We start from the raw sequence: 20,020 nt of genomic DNA, 5'->3' as shown, positions 1-20,020 counted from the left end.
TCAGTCTCAACAGGTAGAGTTCTTTAGTTCTTCTCGGTACCTGCTGGCACCATTCCAGAGCTATTAAAATTCTTTCAAGGTGTGGCTGAGGGTGGGGTAGAAGATGTTTAGCCATCTGAAAGCCTTAGTAGACTGTTAGTTCTAAGTTGCATATAAAAATACACAAAGAACTGGAGCGGCTGAAGAAACCGTTTCTGAGTAAAACTCATTGCACTGCATTCCACACCCCCCCCTCCACCCCCAAACAAGAGCATCGTAGGGTGTATTTGACTTGCTTCTGGTTGGAGCTTCCGAACGGGTTAAGAGCGCAAGCAAACTCTTGGGAGTCCAGTAGGAGTTGCTGGTTGTGCCGGACATTGCTTACAAAGCAATTTTTGTGGTTCGCCTCCCTCTGGGTTTTTTCATTCTTTTGCGGGATGTTCATGGAGCTGCCCTGGGCATTTACTTTCTAAAGTTTTTTCGTCCCAAACCCCTCTCTCCAGCTCCCGGAGTGTGGCACCTCTTCCCGCTCCGAGACTTCTGGACTTGCTCCAGGCGTGGGGAGGGGGCGGGGGACTTTGTTCCCTGAACACGACCTTGCCCTGGGAATTTCCTGTGGCCGTTTCTCACGGACAAGCCCCCTTCTCCCGCTGGAAGCACAGACACCCGCGACGCGCTCCGGCAAAGTCAAAGACCCGAGCACGAAACGCAGCGCCCCACCGCCCACCCGCGCCCCCGCGGGAGGCGGCCCGCGCTCCCCTCGCTCCCCCTCCTCAGGTCCCGCCGCCGAGAGCCCGGATGTTGGATTCAATCCCTACGCCCGGTCCTTCATTTCCATAAAAGGGCAGCGGCTCGGCGGGGCTGAGATTGTTGCGCCGCGGGCGCCCCCCGCCTCCCCAGCACAGCTCCCACCCCTGCCGCGCGCGCCGCCCCGCCCCCAGCCCGGGAGTGCGCGCGGCCCCCAGCCCGCAGCACGGCCGCGGGGGGACAGTGAGGGACGTGGGTGAGGCGGCCCGACCCGCTCCGGGCGGCTCGGCGGGGCGGAGGAGGAGGGAGCAGGCGCGCCCTGCCAGAGCCGGACTCCGACTGAGGGGGCGGGGAGAGAGGGGTGGAGCGCTGGGAGAGAGGCGAGGGGCCGCGACGACAGGACTCCATTAGTCGCTCCAGCCGGGAGGCAGCGCTTCGCCGGCTAAGGAGGGGGACCGGACGCTGCCGCCCCACGAGCCGCCGCCCCCGCGCCTGTTGCGGCGCGAATCCCTGGCCGCGAGCGCAAGGAGCCTGCGGTGAGGGGCCGGGATCCCGGCTGGGACCTGAGGGGGAGCGCGGGCGGGGACGAGGAATGTGAAGCCCGCGGGCGGCGTCTTCTCGGGCCGGGGTGCGGTCTGCAGGCCGGCAGGTGAAGCCCGCCGCGGTCCGCTAGGCGAGGGCCGCTAGGCTGGGGCCGCGCGGGGCGGACGGGCGGCGCCGTGTCCGCCGAGGGCTGCCGCGGGCAGGGGAGTGCTGGGCGGCCGCCGGGAAGGGCGCGGGGAGCAGAATCCCGCACCGCCGCTGCTCTCCCGAGTTCGTGCGGAAACCCTCGGGTCCTCCACCTTCTCCCGCTCTGCGTTCGACTCTGCGAATTCGGTGGGATTTGCCTTCCTTTGGGGGAGTGACGCTTACGAGAGCCATTTCCTCCGTGCTCGCAGGAAGGAGCCATGGCTCTGGACGGGATAAGGATGCCAGATGGCTGCTACGCGGATGGGACGTGGGAACTGAGTGTTCATGTGACGGACCTGAACCGCGATGTCACCCTAAGAGTGACCGGGGAGGTGCACATTGGAGGGGTGATGCTCAAGTTGGTGGAAAAACTTGGTGAGTAGCATCTCAGCCCTCCAGCCGCGTCTAGATAACGACCTCCAGACTGAGGCGGCGGCTGAGGGCCGGGCCGGGCCGGGGCGGGGGGGGGGGGGGGGGGGGGCGGCTTGCGGCGGGGGGAGGGGTGGGTTTTGGAAATCTTGCTTGGCATCGCGCAAATACTTTTCAAAATTGTAAGATCTTTCAGTACTTAAGCAAAAAGACTTTTCACCTTTGTATCTTGTTTTGCGTTGTTACTGTTTGAAGGTTTCTTAATGTGGTGATTCCAGCCTCCCAATTAATAAACTTAATTGTGTAGTTATTGGCGAGAACGCCTTATTTCTTTACATTCAGCGACTTGACGTTAGAAGAAATGAGAAAAGTGCGCATTTATGTGGAGAGGGGGGAAATTACAGGGCTTGTGGTTATCAGTTACTTATCTTCAGTGTACCTGAATGTTGGTGACATCTGGTATTGAGGATGATGCAAAAAATTTTTAAAGTATAAATTGCACCGGAAAAGATGCAACTTCTGGCGCCAATATGAAGGTTCTTTAGCTGTGCTACTACGTGATGGAGTGTATTAAAATGTTCCAGTCATCCACTCTTAACGAGGGGTGGGGCAGTGTTTGACTATCTGTAGTCTGTGCTTTAAATGAGCTATTTCGAGTGTTCAGTTGTATATTAAGCTCATGAAAGAATTTTGTGTTAAAAAACAGGCATAATTAAACTAAATCGAGATTCATCATATTTGCTTGGGTACAAATATATACTGCGTTGATTTAAAACTGACTCAATTTTAAATAATAGGGTATCCAACAATATGGACTGTAAGAAAATTCTGCAGTACGTATTTTGGTTGTGATGCATTAAATAATTTTCAGCTTTAAGAATCAACTAAAATGATTCTGTAGATGATTTTATCCCAGAAATGCTCAGAGGTGTGTCTTCCTGAGCTTAACAACGCCTTTTTTATGTCATGCAGTTCTGGTAAGGTGATGTGTGGCACTGCCTTTTTTTTTTTTTGTCTTTTTGAAACACAGCATTCATTCTTGAAGCCAGTCTGGAAAAGTAGAGAAGTGTTTGTTTATCAGGAAATGTGTTTCTTAACCAAGGGATTGTTGTATACCTACCATATAAATCTATGGAACTAGTGCCCCAATGGTATTTGCAAAATAAGGCAGAATTCATTTAGGTGGATCTTTGTATCTCTACAGGAAGTTTAATTATTGAAGGACCAAAAAGAAGGCCCTTACAAGGTAGACTCTTCCTTAGGGCTGTGCATTGTTGGGCTCTCTGAGACTTGGCCCAGGAAGGCAAGCCCCCCTGGGTAGTCCTTTGAAAATGAGATTTTGCTGTATTGTTAATTCAATTAACTGTTGGTTAACATTGTTCTTACCTGATATAACTGCATCAATCACTGTAAAATATCTGTGAATCTTTTTTGTCCAGCATTAGTGTGGGATCATTTAAAGAAGAAAATAACGTAATTTTTAATGTTTCCTTTGTTTTCAGAGGAAACAAGGATTTGCGTCAGAAGTTGCTTATATATGATAAATGGACCTTATTAATAACACTGGCTTCAATAAGAGATATTTCTTATTGTGAAAAAGGAGCTGTTGAAGGTGACTGAGACAACTTAATAGTTTCTTGAAAGCCAGTCTTTATCTGATGAATAAGTAATGACTTCTATATTTACATTGCATTGATTAGAACTGTTTATTACACAGAATCACAGGCATAAATAGAAATACAGAGAATAAACTATTTGCAGACAGAACTGATGTTAATTTTAAGTGATTGTAGTCTGAATCTTTTAATGTTGATACATTTTTTATTTTTTATGCAGTGAAAAGAAGCCCAACAAACTGGGTACATGGAAACCTTGCATTTTTCTTGAACTGAACCAGTACTGCTCTCTTATATTTTGTCTTCCAAATAGAAAGTGCTTTTCATCATTATTCTGACTTCTCTGGTGCATGTAGAGCTAAATGATTTTTTGCTTCTGGTTTTAGGATTAGATACTTTGAATGGTAAGCTAATTTGTTACCTATTGATAAGTGAAAAGAGGAGAAATTCAGTAGGGCAGCGCTTAAAGTTTACAAACCTGGTCAAATTAGAAAGGAACTTTATAGTTCTTGAAAGGTGCCTAAAACTGCAGTGGCCTGCCTTTTCAAACACTGAGTTGTGTCACTGAAGGTATTAAAGGGTGGACTGGGTGGCTACTTGTCAGCAACAACAGTACATCCGAGCAGCTTGCAGGATCTAGATGATTAGAGCTGGAGATAGCAGAGGGTCTTGTGTCTTGGGATTGCAGAGCAGGGATGGACAATTGGCAGAACCTGGCTACTGTGGCCTTGGGACAGTTTTATGGTACTTTGGGAACAGAAGGTATCACAGCTTTGACCAATGTCTTCAGACTCCAGATGCCTCTCTGGTACCTTTCTTGTTCAGATCAGAATCTGTACGAAAACCAAAAGCATTAAGTTTTAAGGCTTTCTTCCTATGTGATCAGTGATAACAGTTATTTCCTGGGGATTGATAGATTCTCTGGTGACTCCTCCCTTCAAGATTGTAGTAAAATTTTGTATGTGGGGGGACACCTGGGTGGCTCAGTCGGTTAAGCGTCTGCCTTCAGCTCAGGTCATGATCCCAGGGTCCTGGGATGGAGTCCCACATCAGGCTCCTTGCTCAGCGGGAAGCCTGCTTCTCCCTGTCCCTCTGCAGCTTCCCCGCTTGTGCGCTCTCTCTCTCTCGGACAAATAAAAAAATCTTTAAAAAAATAAAATAAAATTTTGTATGTGGGGCACTTGGCTGGCTCAGTCTGAAGAGTGTGTGACTCTTGATCTCAAGGTCGTCAGTTCAGAGTTCCACATTGGGTGTAGAGATTACTTAAATATTTAAAAAATAAAATAAATAAAATTTTGTATGTATGTACATATATGGGATTTTTTGAGAAGAGGCTTTTTAGCTTTCGTTAGATTCTGTGATTTAAAAAAAAAAGTTATGACACAACCCCTGGGTTTGACCCCTGAAGGTCAGCCTTACCCTGAAGGTATAGTGGTCAGCTCAGACATAGGCACTTTAATTAAGCACGCTAAAGAATTTTATAAAGAACTTTTGTACTTCAGTTAAGGTCATTAAATCATGATTCTTTGATTCATGACTTTGATTCAAAGATCTGGAAGGCCTCCTTTAAATCTAAGTGTAAAATTCATATGTCATTCTGCACTAACCTTTTAAAAGAAAATAAAGAGTATGCTATGAAGAAGTGGGTTTTAGGGAATTATATCCTGATGTCACAGAAAACTTTTTGCATCTGTGACTTAGTTTAGGCTGATATTAGACAAATTATCTCAAGATTGGTCCCCTCAATGTTTATACCTCATTGTAAGAATGAAAAATTGTTATTTTTGCCATTTTTAAAAATCCAGGTTGAAAGCTTGAAATCGAACTTGAAAAATTTATTGTAGTTTTTGTTAAAAATAATTTTCAAACCTGTATAGTGTTTTTTATTTTGTGTTTTTTTTTATTTCAAAGAGTTAATGTGTAAAACATTAGGGATAAAGATTATAAAAATAAGACATCAGAGAATAAATTTATAAACCAATTATTCAATAAATTTTGTAAGGAAGAGGCCCAATTTTATGGGATTCCCTTATGTTCTGGAGATCAAGAAATATTAAAACTGTTCTTCTAGGGGCGCCTGGGTGGCCCAGTCGTTAAGCGTCTGCCTTCGGCTCGGGTCATGGTCCCAGGGTCCTAGGATTGATCCCACATCGGGCTCCCTAGCTCGGCAGGAAGCCTGCTTCTCCCTCTCCCACTCCCCCTGCTTGTGTTCTTTCTCTCACTGTGTCTCGGTCAAATAAATAAAAATCTTAAAAAAAAAAACAAAGCTGTTCTTCTACTCACTAGTATTCAGAACTTAGTATCGAGGATTCTAAATGCCAGAGATGCTTTGTTTTACTGCGTTTTGCGCTTTATAAATGTCTTTTCTGAACTTTTTTCTTTTCTGAACTTCTTTGTACAATTAAATATTACCTTTCTGTAGAAATTCATATTAGTTAGAGGATAAGGAATTTATTGTTACATGGAACTCACTGGAGTCTCCAGCCAGCAGCTCTATGAGCTTGGAGGGAGGAATAGACTGATTTCTGAGTTTCTTTTCACTCTGATTCTATGAGTAGGAAGAACGTAGAAGTTGGGCTAGATCAGGTTAAATAATAATCCAGAGAAAAAGTACAGATTGGGGGATTCAGGAGTAACTAAAAAGAAAGGTATGGAGTTGATGTAGAAAGTTTAAGGAATGTTTCTGAATATAGCCTTTATAAAGAAGTCCTTGAAGTGTGTTATGTTCTTGCTGTAAATAATGAAATAGAGTACATTTATGTTGGAATTGCATGTTCAGATGGAGTTAGGTTGTGAGGTTGGCACACATGACAAAGTAGATTTTAGTTAAAATAGCCCCTAAAAATCCCTTAAAAATGTTCATGAATTATATTATACATTCATTCCATCTCCCAGAAGTGCAAAATAGCTAGTTTTTCCTTCAGAAACTTTAAAAATAAATTTCTTTAGTTGAGCACCAGATGAAGAGGTTGGCTTGCATTAGGGGATTTGTTGCACAAAAATACTTTAAATTCTAGAACGAAGCTTGGCAATATGAACACAGGGAGAAAAGCATGTGTAACTGGACAGCTCCCCTTTCCTACTTGTGCTTAGTGCTCCTTGGGGAAGGCATGTTTATCTCGTGAAATGGTGTCTGTGCTATTGAAATCCTGTTTTTTTCCCTGAATGCTTATAGTTGAATTCATGGAAATATCTACATGGTGCAGATTCACAGCATTTATTTTGAAATATATCAAAATTATAAAAACATTTTTTTTAAATCTTTTAGAATGGGATGGGAGAAAAATTCAGTGGTAAAATCATATATATTAAAATGGGTTGAATTTAGTTAAGTATGTACTGTCTGATAGCAGATTTACTCTGTTTAGAATACTATTAATGATCCATAAGAAATGGGCATTGGAATTTTATCTGCTCTTAGCAAATATTAACCTTCTTAAAAATAGGGGACAGTATGTAAATTATATTAAATTCTCATAGTACTAAAAAAGTACAAGCTATTCCTCGGATATATTATGTGTGACTTGCTGTCATGTTTTGTACCCTATTTTTTTTTTTATTGCAACTAGCGTTAAATAAGTTAGGCACTAATAATATAGGCACTAAAAAGAATATCTTTTTAAAATTCAACTTCTTTCCTTCTCTTTTTTTTTTTAGATTTTTTTAATTCATTTGACAGAGAGCACAAGCAAGGGGAATGGCAGGCAGAGGGAGAGGGAGAAGCAGGCTCCCTGCTGAGCAGGGAGCCCAATGTGGGGCTTGATCCCAGGAACCCCGAGATCATGACCTGAGCTGAAGGCAGATGCTTAACCGACTGAGCCACCCAGGTGTCCCTTTTATTCAGTTTCTTAACAAAAGATCTCGTTGGAGATGTCTAATAGCTATTGAAGAAAATTGAAAGAAAATTAATGTTTTTTATCTTCAACTCTATTTTTTGAAATTTAAATCTTATAAATTCAGTAATAAACGTAACCACGAGGGGCGCCTGGGTGGCTCAGTCAGTTAAGTGTCTGCCTTCAGCTCAGATCATGATCCCAGGGTCTTCCAGTCGAGCCCCACATCAGGCTCCCTGCTTAGCGGGAGCCTGCTTCTCCCACTCCCCCTCCCCCTGCTCATGCTTTCTCTCTCTCTCTCTCAAGTAAATAAAATCTTAAAAAAAAAAAAAAGTAACTGTGAGCACTGTATAATCTTCACCTAGGTCACCAGTTAGCATTTTGCCATTTGATTTCCCTATACACACATACATTTTTTTGAACCAGTTTCAGTAAGTTGCATACATCATAACCTTTCATCCCTGAATACTTAAAATATGTATTACCTAAGAACAATGATTTTCTCTTATATATTACATTACAGTTATCAAATTCAGGAAATTAAACATTGATTCAGTAGTACTGTCTAATATGCATGTGTTCAAATTTGCCACCTGTTCAAGTAACGGCCTTTGGTTTTTTTCCCATCCAGGATTCCATTCCACATTTAGTTGTCACTAAACTGTTCTTTACTCAGTCTCCTTTAATATACACAATGGCTACCAAGTATTGCTAATATTTTTAGACATTGTTAGGTATAGCTTTCCCATAATGTCGTCTGTCTTCAGACTAGTAGTAGATGCAAATGGATACACAGAATAATGTGAAACAGCATTTTGGCCCTGACACTTAACTGGCTTGTATGATCTTTGGACAACTAATCTAACCTTCTGAGTGGGTTTTGACATCTACAAAATGGAAATTAAGAACAACAACAACACACTTTCTCATAGGTCTTGGTGAGAATTAAAAGAGATAATATGTGTGAAAATGCATTTATAAACTCTTCGTGCTGTACAAATGAGAGTGGCTGTTTCTCAGTGGCAGTGAGAATCCCTGTGCATACTGAACTGAGGGGAAAAACTGCTTTTAAAAGGAGTTAAAATGTAATCTAAACTATTTAACTTTAATAGGTTCCAGGTTTGAAAGTAGAGAATTGTACTCAGAGGAGTTTAGTTTGGGACTGCTTTGTGTTCTCACCCCCCAAAACAACAAGAAAAAGCTATCATTCCACCCTTCTTCTCACTTCCAAACACACACCTACCTCTTTAAAATAATAAAAGCTATTTAATTGCTGTTTTCACGGGATTTCTGAAGTCGAATGGACCAATAAGTGGATGATGGTATTACCGAGATTTGAAAAATTTATAACCACGAAAGCTTCAGTAGTAAATTCTTTTTATAAGAGTGATCTTTTTTTTCAATTATAACAAAGGAATGATATAAAATTGTTTCTTGGCACATGAAAACATTGAGCCCATTTAGAAACTAATGAAAGTGGTTTCAGAAAAAAGTTAACGTATGCAGTATTTTTATTTAAATAATTATTTTACTGAAATAAAAATTAATGCTAATGCCATGGTATGTTACAAAATGGTATATATGCCCAGTTAAATGAATATTGTAAAGGAATATTTTAAAATAATTTTTTAATTGAGATGTGATGTTCTACACTTGGATTTTTGGTTACAAATTCATATCCATTATAATTCATTGCAACAAATTACTTGCATAATTGTATTTTTGATTAGTTCTTTCTTAATACCTAGCTTATTAAGATACAATTTATAATTCATTAACATTCATCCTTCTTGGTATAATATGCTGAGTTTTAACAAATGTATATCATCATGTTAAACTACCATAATTAAGGGGTGTCTGGGTGGCTCAGCTGTTTAAGCGTTTGCCTTTGGCTCAGGTCATGGTCCCAGGGTCCGGGGATTGAGCCCCGCATCAGGCTCCCTGTTCAGAGGAGAGTCTGCTTCTCCCTCTCCCTCTGCTGCTCCCCATGCTGCTCCCCCTGCTTGTGCGCTCTCTGTCAAATAAATAAAATCTTAAAAAAAAATAAGATACAGAACTTATCCAGCACTCTGAGAAGTTTGCTTGTGATCCTTTATAAATCAGCCCATCCCCTTAACCCCAGCTCCTGAAAAACAGTGATAGTTTGCCTTTACTAGATTGCCCTATAAATAGAACCATAGAGCATGTAGCTTTGAGTCTGGTTTCTTTCACTTAGCATAATATATTTTACTTAGAAAAAAATTTTTTAGCATAATTTAGATTTATCTATGTATTGTGAGTGTAAAAGTAGTTTTTTTCTATTGCTGTGTAGTCATTGTCTGGATGTGTATGAAGTTTATCCATTCACCAGTTGAAGGGCATTTGTTTCCAGCTTGAAGAGATTATGAATAGGGCTGCTGTAAACATTTGCATGAACATACATTTTCATTTCTTTTGGATAACTACTGAGGGGTGGGATTCCTGGATAGTATTCTCTAAGTATATGCTTAAATTTATAAGAAACTGTCAACTTTTCCAAAGTGGCCACATTATTTTGCAGTATTGTATGAGAACTGGAAAAAAAAAATGATTGAGAGTTCTCGTTGCTCTGGGTCCTTCCCCAACATTGGTATTGTCAGGTCTTTTTGTTTATATTTTTGTTTAATTTTAGTCTAATAAGTATGTAAGGGTATCTCATTATGATTTTAAATCACATTTTCTTACTGACTGATGATGGGGAGCTTTTCACATGTGTCTATGCCATTTGTATATCCTTTTAGTGAAATGTCTTCATATCTTTTGCCTGTTTTTTTTTTTCTTTCTTTCCTGCCCCCACCTCTTTTGCCTTTTTTTTTTTTAATTGTGTTGTTTTCTTACTGAGTTTTGGGTATTCTTTATATATATTTTATGTATAAGTCCTTTATCAGATATGTGTTTTGTAGTACTTCAGTCCAGTCTATGGCTTGTCATTTTATTTTCTTTTCCTTTTTTTTTTTTTAAAGATTTTATTTATTTATTTGAGAGAGAGAGAGAATGAGAGACAGAGAGCACGAGAGGGAAGAGGATCAGAGGAAGAAGCGGACCCCCTGCTGAGCAGGGAGCCCCATGTGGGACTCGATCCCGGGACTCCAGGATCATGACCTGAGCTGAAGGCAGTTGCTTAACCAACTGAGCCACCCAGGCGCCCTTCATTTCATTTTCTTAACACAGTATATTTCAAAGAGCAGAAGTTCTTAATTTTGATGAAGCCCATCTTATCAATTTTTTTCTTCTCTGGATTGAGCTTTTTAAGATTGTCATATGTAAGAAATCTGCCTAATCTGAGATGTCCAATGAAAACCAATTTGTTTTTAATCTACTAGAAAATTTAGATTTTTAGAACTTTAGTCATAAAATATTGAGTATAGTGAAGCATCTTTTTTTTTTTTTTTTTTAAGATTTTATTTATTTATTTGACAGAGAGACACAGCGAGAGAGGGAACACAAGCAGGGGGAGTGGGAGAGGGAGAAGCAGGCTTCCTGCCGATGCGGGGCTCGATCTCAGGACCTTGGGATCGTGACCTGAGCCGAAGGCAGACGCTTAACGACTGAGCCACTCAGGCGCCCCTATAGTGAGGCATCTTTGAATAATCAAAGAAAACTTTCAGGGTTTATTTTGTTTTTAAAGATTTTATTTATTCGAGAGAGACAGAGAAAGCGAGAGAGAGAGCACGAGCAGGGAGGAGAGGGAGAAGCAGTCTCCTCGCTGAGCAGGGAGCCTGATACAGGGCCCATCCCAGGACCCCAGGATTGTGACCTGAGCCAAAGGCAGACACTTAACCGGCTGAGCCACCCAGGCACCCCAGGTTTTAGGGTTTAATGTTATAGGAATGTTACAGAAAGAATTAGGTCTGGCTTCTAATCCTGGCCCTACCACTCAATAGCTGTGTAATTTTTTTTTTTTTAAGTCAGAGTTTTCAGTGTTCAGAATCTCAATTTCCTTATCTGTACAGTACAGATAAACACAGGATAAGCTTTTATTTAAATTTGTTTCCTTCTCTTTGTAATTTTATTAGAGTTCTTTGAACATTTTTTTTCAAATGTAACTTTTCAAACTAGATAATACAGCATTCTAAGACAGTCCTGTTGTGGATGGTCTGCTTTCCTTCCCTGAGACTATTTATTCACAGTGACTCTCCTAGAGTGACCTGGTAAAATGTTTTGAAAACTAGTATCTTCTGGTATTTTCTCTCCATTTCAATAATTCTTCTAAGTGAATTAGTATAAATAAAAGAAGAAAAGCAGCAAATGATTAAAATATGAGGTTTACATTTGGATTTTCTTTCATGATTCATGGTTTTTTCTTTTTTCCCATGATTCATGTTTTTGGACTTGATTATCTACTATCTAGTTGTATAAGGACCAGCCACCTTCAGTATTTCCTTGGACAACCTGTATATAATTTTCAGTGTTAGGAAGCTGATAACCTCTAGTTCAGAGGAGGTGAAATCTGCTTTAGAATCTGTAGTGAATCCTTTCTCAGATATTTATCTTATTTTTATGTTATTCTGTAACTAAAAACTGTATCAGGTATTTTAAAGACTAATTTCAAAGCAATAGTGTAATGATGATTTAGATATCTTTTTTCTTAATGGAACACTCAGGATTGTAAATAAAACACCAATAAAGTGCCAGCATTATTGATGATAGATGAAGATGTCTATTGGATAATAGACACCTAGCTTAATATTCCTTAAATGTAGTTCCTGAATTTCCTAACTTTTGAAATTAAAAATAACTTGGAAAAAACCCAAATGATTGTTCTTACCAATTTACAGTTTCATGCAAGGTGTTGAATTCTTTTGCTGTGATAGAATGCTCTTGTTGGGGAGAATAACTGGGGTCGGGGACAGCCTGTTGGTGTGACAGTCCTGACTTTACCATATTCTAGCGGTACAGCCTTGTGCTGGGTGACCACCTGTCTGTGCTTCTGGTTGCTCAGCTATAAAATAGGGATAATAATAGTAACTTTATCATAGTTTTATTAAAAGATTAAGTTATTTAATAAATATGAAGTGCTTCAGAATAGCCTTTGTAAATGTAATGATGATGATTGTAGTCCAGACTATTTTAGTGGTGTGTAAATTTTTCCCTTTTACTGAACTGGAGAAATAATGCCATTTTATAAAAGATCAAGAAAGTATCTTTTATAAAAGTAAGCCAAATAGTACTAACTTATTCTCTACCATATTAGTAATGTATTTTAACTTTATTGTGCCACCTTGCATCACTATAGGTAATATTATAAAGAAGTTATGATAAGAATGTATTAGAAGCAGTAGATTTTATGTTCTAATATATATAAAATTATAGATAAACTATGCTGCAGTGTATTTCCAATAAGTTCATATTCTGGTTTAGGCAAATGTCTTTAAAAGGTAAACTTTGTTAGTGTTTAAGAACTTAGTCTAAGACATGGCTACTTATGATTATATGTGACCTTGGCATGTTATTTAACTTCTTATTATTTAATCTCACTTAACCTTAGTTTACTTACCTGTTTCTTGGAGTTAATATAAGAACTAAATAAGGTGTTAAACGGATTAACAGAATCCCTGGTAATTAGTAGAATGCTTAGTAAGAGCTCAATAAAATGTTATACTTCTAATACTATGTAAACCTAAAATGTAAACTTGAATTGTAGATTGAAGCAGTCTAATTTGTTTTCATTGTAGATTGAAGCAGTCTGTTTTCATTATATTTATGTATTTAACCAGAAACCCCTTCTTATTTTCTTGATTTTGTAAATTTTGTTGAATGGTTCTAAACTCTGAATACATTACCTGAAGCCAGACTGCCTGGGTTTGAATACTAGCTTCACTCCCTAGAAGCTTTGTGACCTTGTGCCAAATTATTTAACACTGCTGTGGCTTGGTTTCCTTACAAGTAAAATGGGGGTAATAATATATTTATCTTACAGGTTTGTTGTGAGGGTTAAATGAATGTGTATGTGTAAAGTACTTAGAACAGTTCTTGGCACTTACTAAGTACTAGTTATAATAATTGTTGTTATTGAGGATCCTCATGGACCTCTGGAATATCTCCCTACTAAGTATCTTATCTCATGGGTTTGAGGAATAAATTAATGCCTTAAAGAACTCAGACTAGGAAAGAAACGCTTTAGAGATGGGACATTTGTGTGTAAACGTTCCTGTATAAAAATAATCCTGTACACTTAACGCTCTATTTTTGATAGGTTATAGAGGTATATAGCAGGACACTTCTATGGGGATAGAAGAGGTGCATGAACATGACCTCATCAGGAGTAGCAGCAGCAAACATTTATGGGGGGTCAAGCATTATATTAGGTAGCTGCTTAAAATGTGAGCAGCTTTCTAGTACCACAGTGAAACAGAAGATCGCTTTGAGTTGATCGCTTCTGGTTGTGAAGTGCCAAAAAGTGGTACAGGAAGATGATGGAGATTTAGAAGAATGAGCAATGCCTGGCCAGGGTGAAAAGTTAGGAAGAAAGGCATTCCAGATAGCAATTGCACTGTTTATGGTGTATTGGATAATAGCTTGGGGAAGTAGAAGATAAGATTAGAGAGAGGAAAGATAAAAAGTTCAGTAAGTGAGGACATGATATTCTTTTCTATTATTCCTTCACTCACCCACTTAATATTTTAAATGAGAACCTACTGAATGCTACATAGTGTACTACGAATGGGAGAGACAGGAAGTGAACAAAATTAACTCCTTATTCTCATCTTATGGTCATAGGGACAGGACCATCTTTAAATATGTAATTGCTATAATGTGATGAGTATTATGATAATTGAAATAGTTACAGGAGTATCTACTGGGGAATGTGACCTTGTATATAGGGAAGGATTTTTGGAAGAAATTACTTTTAAGCTGAGAGTTGAAGGTGGAGTGGGAATTAGCCAGTCGAGTGGCAGAGGATGTTAGCCTAAGGGCAAGAGACGGAAGAACCATGGGTTGGGAGAAAACGAGAAGCCCCAGCAGGAGAGGTGGAGCGAGGGAGGGTGCCATTCGAGGAACTGAAGGAGGTCTAATGATGATGAAAGAGCAGTCCTGGGGAACCGGTGGCTCGACAGGCTTAAGAAACAAGTGCTTAAAGTGCTTTATAAACCAGGTTTAAAGATTTAGCGTTACATATACTAAGAGCTATCAGATACCAATAAAAGATGTTAAACCGGGAGAGATGTCAGATTTTTACAAATTTGTAGCTCATCAAGTATATATAAGTCAGTAACGTAAGATATAAGCATAATAAGCCTCTTGGATTCCAGGAAATATTTATTTCAGTAGTCTACACTCTATTAAGATTTGTTAGTACTTTCTGAGATAAATTTAAAATGCCAAAGCCAATAAAATATTCTCACTAAATTACTTCTTTTTTGTTTTTTGTTTTTTTTAAAGATTTTATTTATTTATTTGACAGAGAGAGACACAGCGAAAGAGAGGGAACACAAGCAGGGGGAGTGGGAGAGGGAGAAGCAGGCTTCTCGCTGAGCAGGGAGCCCGATGTGGGGCTCGATCCCAGGACCCTGGGATCACGACCTGAGCCGAAGGCAGATGCTTAACGACTGAGCCACCCAGGCGCCCCCAAATTACTTCTTTTTTGAATTATAGAATAGTTAGTGCTTTTGATCACTTTTTTTTTTTAAAGATTTATTCTAGTGAGAGAGAGCAAGAGCGTGCACACGGGGCAGGGTGGGGGGTACAGAGGAAGAGGGAGAAAGAATGTGAGGCAGGCTCCCCCGCTGACTGCAGAGCCCAACACGGGGTTCAATCTCATGACCCTGAGATTAGACCTGAGCTGAAACCAAGAGTTGGGTGCTCAACCGACTGAGCCACCCAGGTGCCCCAATTCTGTCATTTTGATGAGCGAATTCCTAAATTTTCAGTCACTAGCTATATCAAAGATATACCAATTTGTCACTTTTTATCAGTTTAGGTTCTAAATGTTTTCTATAATCAGTCCATCTGCTTTAGTCAGTCATTGAAGACTTAACGTAAAATAATTTTTAAATTTAAAATTGAATGGGGTATTTTAATTGAAATATATGGCAGTTTGAATGATATGTAAACTTTGAAGCAGTTTACAGCATCTGTTAACAGATTAAAAACATTTTTAAGGGTTTATTTTTAATTTTTTTTTTAAAGATTGTATTTATTATGAGAGAGAGAGAGAACAGAGGGAGAGGGAGAAGCAGACTCCCTTTCCTGTTGAGTAGAGAGCCCGACGCGGGGCTCAATCCCAGGATCTTGAGATCATGACCTGAGCCGAAGGCAGATGCTCAGCCGACTGAGTCACCCAGGCACCACCAGATTAAAAACATTTAAAAAAAAATATGACATACCAGCTAGATTTTTGGAAACCGTCAGTGCTTTGCACACTTTCAGTATACACGTTTCAGTTATCACAGTTAAGTAGCATCAGTCATCCAACAATAGGATTTATATTTTAGTTACCACCATACTTTTGAATAATTGCATGAAGTGAAAACTCCTTCTCATTTTTCAGTCCCTAGTTCATTATGTAAATAACAGATGTGCATCATGACCAGTGACCAGTCATGTCACTTATTTCAGAGTCTGTCCATGATTTGTCACTTGTGTATTTGTTACATAGTTCACGCGTAGATAGCCAAGTGTGTAGCTGTGTTGCCTCTCTCTCCCGCTGATAAACTCATGAGCTATTTTACAAAAATGGATCATTGAAAGAGGAAATTGGCCAACAAAGATAAATGTGCAGCAAAGAAACAAAAAGTGATAATACCGGAAGTGAAATTTGACTCAAACATAGATGGGGAGTTACAGAAGAAATAGCTCACCATGGCTGTCTCCATTGGAGAGACTAGATATGCAGCCAAAAGGATTTAGTGAAGGCAGGTTTACTGACATAAGTGAGGAAAATGGTGTGACAAAAAGATGAAGATGTCTCACAGAGAGTGACACCATCAAAAAAAATTGTTTTAAAGAAACTCTCAGGGATATTTCGTGACACTGAAAGTGCAAAGGATAAAATGGGAGTTGACCCAAACTTAGGAGTACAACAACTTGCCAAGGCATAAGCAAATACTGTTTAAACTACTTTTGATTAATTTTTACAAAGAAATGTAACACTTCTCAGTGTTTCTAATGTTTTAAATTACAGCACACTTAATAACAGTTTTCTGTTTTTTCATTTCCCTGTATACACTTAAAACCAACAGTTTTTAATCTTTGACAAAAACTTTTCTCATGGAATAATTATAATTTTACATATTAAGATCTTTTTGCATGTTGCCTGTACATTACATATATTTATTGGTTTAATTCTGTGTGCCAGGCTCTGGGTTCTGTCTGTGAGAGACAAGATGAATAAGCTCAAAGACCCTTAAGTCTAAGTTATTTATGTAAGATATAACGAAGTGTAATGATTATTCAGAGTGCTAAGATGTACCTAACTGCTTTGATAGGAGAGTCTGTGAAGAGAGTCTGCGATGGTAATATTTGAGCTGATTCTTATGTAGGATTTTATCACCCTCTGAGTGGGGAAAGGGAAAAGTATCCAATCAAGGAGCTTTGAAACACCCAGTTGTGCCACAAACAGCCAGAGCATGAGCTGTTCCTGAGGATAGCTAGAGCACTGTGGGGCACAGATGGTTAAGATTTGTTTAACCTATTAAGATGTTATAAAACACCTTAGCAAGAGAGGGACTTGGAAAGTTAAGTAGAGAAGTAAAATCACCAAATTTACATTTTTTAAAAAGATTTAATTTATTTATTCATTTATTTATCAGAGGGAGAGAGCGCACAAGCTGGGGGAGTACTGGCAGAGGGAGAGGGAGAAGCAGACTCTCTGCTCAGCAAGGAGCCTGATGTGGGACTCGATCCCAGGACCCTGGGATCATGACCTGAGCCAAAGGCAGACGCTTAAGTGACTGAGCCACCCAGGGCTCCCACCAAATTTACATTTTAAAAGATAACTTAGTTTTGGAAAAATGCAAAGTAGTTTAGGCAAGAGATGTTGAGGACATGAAGTAAGGCAATGTAAAAGGAGAGGAAGGGACAAATTAAACAGCTGCTTAGGAGGTAAATTCCAAGAAAAATTGAAGGAGAGGAAGAAACAGAATAGGACTTGAGATATATTCAACTTCACAGATTTAAAGGTTAAGCTAATATAATTTCTGTGTGCGTGATCTTAGTGTAGTCTTCCCTTAATTGGTTGGATGGGGTGGGGTGGAATGAGGGACAGTTTCTGAGTCATGAAATACTTGCATGCTTCAAATTGCCAGTGGGTTGTTGTTTTGTTTTCCATTTTCGACAAAAGAATATGTCTGCTAAGTTAGTGTTGGGACCTTCTCTAAGCAGTCCTGTTTCTGGTTTTCATAGCTGTGGGAAATCAGGAATATTCTAATGTCTAGTATACTAGATGTATGATGCCTATATTATAGAAATTTGCTTAAGTCTTAGTTGATGGTGCTGTAGTGATGTATTGTAAAATGCATTGCTCAGAATTCTGTTGTTAAAGGGTAGTTCTGGAAGGGGGGAGGGTCATCCCTCTAAAATAAGATTAAGAATGATTTAGACTCTTGAGTCTTAAACAGGGAAGAGAGGAAATGACTTGGAAGGTATTCCAATTATTTTTAGATAGAATATTCATTTTATAATATAAATCTAAAATATGAAACAAAAAGTTGTTAAATTATTTTTCTAGGGGTGCCTGGGTGACTCAGTTAAGTGTCCAACTCTTCAGCTCAGGTCATGACCTCGGGATTGTGAGATTGAAACCCAAGTGGGGCTCCATGCTGGTTGTGGAGCCTGCTTAAGATTCTCTCTCTCCTCCCTCTGCCTGCCCCATCCCCCCCTCCCGCCACCACTTGTGCTCTCTCTTAAAAAGAAAAAAAATTATTTTTCTATATTGTTTCTTTGCAATTTATATCCTGTTTGTGTTTTTCACTTGTTATAAACTCATCTTAATTTTGCTTATTAGTATATGCATTCTTGAAATACTTAAATAGCTACTAACAGTAACCATTTTGTTTTATAGGAATACCTCAAAGATAATTGCTGGTTTGATTCCAGACCACTGCAATAAAGCAAGTCAAATGAATTTTTTTGTTTCCCAGTGCATATAAAAGTTACGTTTACACTATACTGTAGTCAAGTGTGCAATAATAGCATTATGTCTGAAAAAGCAATATACATACCTTAATTTAAAAATACTTTTATTTCTAAAAATGCTAACCACCATCTGAGGGACGCCTGGGTGGCTCAGTCAGTTAAAAATGCTAACCACCATCTGAGCTTTCAGTAAGTCATGATCTTTTTTGCTGGTGGAGGGTCTTGCCTTGATGTTGATGGCTACTGACTGATCAGGGTGATGATTGCTGAAGGTTGGGGTGGTTGTGGCCACATTTAATTTCTTAAAGAAATTATTTAATTTCTTAAAATAAGACAACAATGAAGTTTGCCTCATTGATTGACCCTTCCTTTCATGAACAGTTTCTCTGTAGCATGGAATGCTGTTTGATAGCATTTTATTCACAGTAGAACTTCTTTCAAAGTTGGAGTCTGTCCTCTCAAACCCTCATGCTGCTTTATCAGTTAAGCTTATGTCATGAATAAATTTCACCTCAAAAAACCACTTTCTTTGCTCGTGCATAAGAAACAACTCCTCATCCATTCAGGATTTATCCTGAGGTTGCAGCAACTCAGTCCATCTTCAGGCTCCACTTCTAATTCTAGTTCTCTTGCTGTTTCCACCACATCTGCAGTTACTTCCTCCACTGAAGTCTTGAACCCCTCAAAGTCATCTGTGAGGGTTGGAATTCACTTCTTCCAAACTCCTGTTCATGTTTATATTTTGACCTCTTCCTATGAATCAGGAATGTTCTTAATGGCATCCAGAATGGTGAATCCTCTCCAGAAGATTTTCAGTTAACCTTGCCCAGATCCATCAGATGATTCACTATCCATGGCAGCATTAGCCTTATGAATGTTAAATAATAAGACTTGAGAGATGAAATGACTCCTTCCTTGATCCATGGGCTGCAGAATGGATGTTCTGTTAGCAGGCTTGACAACAACATTAATTTCGTTGTACTTCTCTATCAGAGCTCCTGGGTGACCAGGTACATTTTCAGTGAGCAGTAATACGAAAGGAATCTTTCTTTCTGAGCAGTAGGTCCCAACAGTGGGCTTAGAATATTCATTAAACCATATTGTAAATAGATGTGCTGTCATCCAAGCTTTGTTGTTCCATTTATAGAGCACAGGCAGAGTAGAGTTAGGGTAATTCTTAAGGGCCCTCGGGATTTTTGGAGTAGTCTGTGAGCATTGGCTTCCACTGAAAGTCACCAGCTGCATTAGCCCCTAACAAGAAAGTCAGCCTGTCCTTTGAAGCTTTGAAGCCAAGCATTGACTTCTCTCTAGCTATGGAAGTTCTATATAAGGCTGTTTTGTCTACATTGAAAATTTGTTTAGTGCAGCCACCTTCATTAATGGTCTGGGCTAGATCTTCTTGGTAATTTGCTGCAGCTTCTACATTAGCACTTGCTGCTTCACTTTGTACTTTTATGTTAATGGAGACGGCTTCTTTCCTTAAACCTCTTAAACCAACCTCTGTTAGCCTCAAACTTTTCTTCAGCTTCCTCACCTCTCTCAGCCTTTTTAGAATAGAAGAGTTAGGGCCTTACTCTGAATTAGGCTTTGGTTTAAGGGAATGTTGCGGTTGGTTTGGTCTTCTGTCCAGACCACAAAAACTTTCTTCATATC

At 39.5% G+C, this 20,020-nt stretch overlaps 1 protein-coding gene across 4 annotated transcripts in view; it reads left to right on the top strand.

Annotated features, from left to right (window-relative positions):
• The first annotated feature begins 915 nt into the window (after positions 1-915).
• Positions 916-20,020, top strand: part of FERMT2 (fermitin family member 2) — an 84,326-nt gene continuing 65,221 nt past the window's right edge. For all 4 annotated transcript variants that reach the window (XM_032405130.1, XM_032405129.1, XM_032405128.1 and 1 more), the window contains exons 1-2: positions 916-1,262; positions 1,665-1,830. In XM_032405130.1, the coding sequence (XP_032261021.1) occupies positions 1,674-1,830 (157 nt within the window). In that variant the 5' untranslated portion in view covers positions 916-1,262; positions 1,665-1,673. The remainder of the gene's footprint in view (positions 1,263-1,664; positions 1,831-20,020) is intronic.

This window comes from Phoca vitulina, unplaced genomic scaffold (genome assembly GCF_004348235.1).
Source record: "Phoca vitulina isolate PV1807 unplaced genomic scaffold, GSC_HSeal_1.0 scaffold7, whole genome shotgun sequence".
Lineage (NCBI taxonomy): Eukaryota > Metazoa > Chordata > Mammalia > Carnivora > Phocidae > Phoca > Phoca vitulina.
Note: the sequence above shows the minus strand (reverse complement) of the source record. Positions and strands in the feature narration are given on the sequence as shown.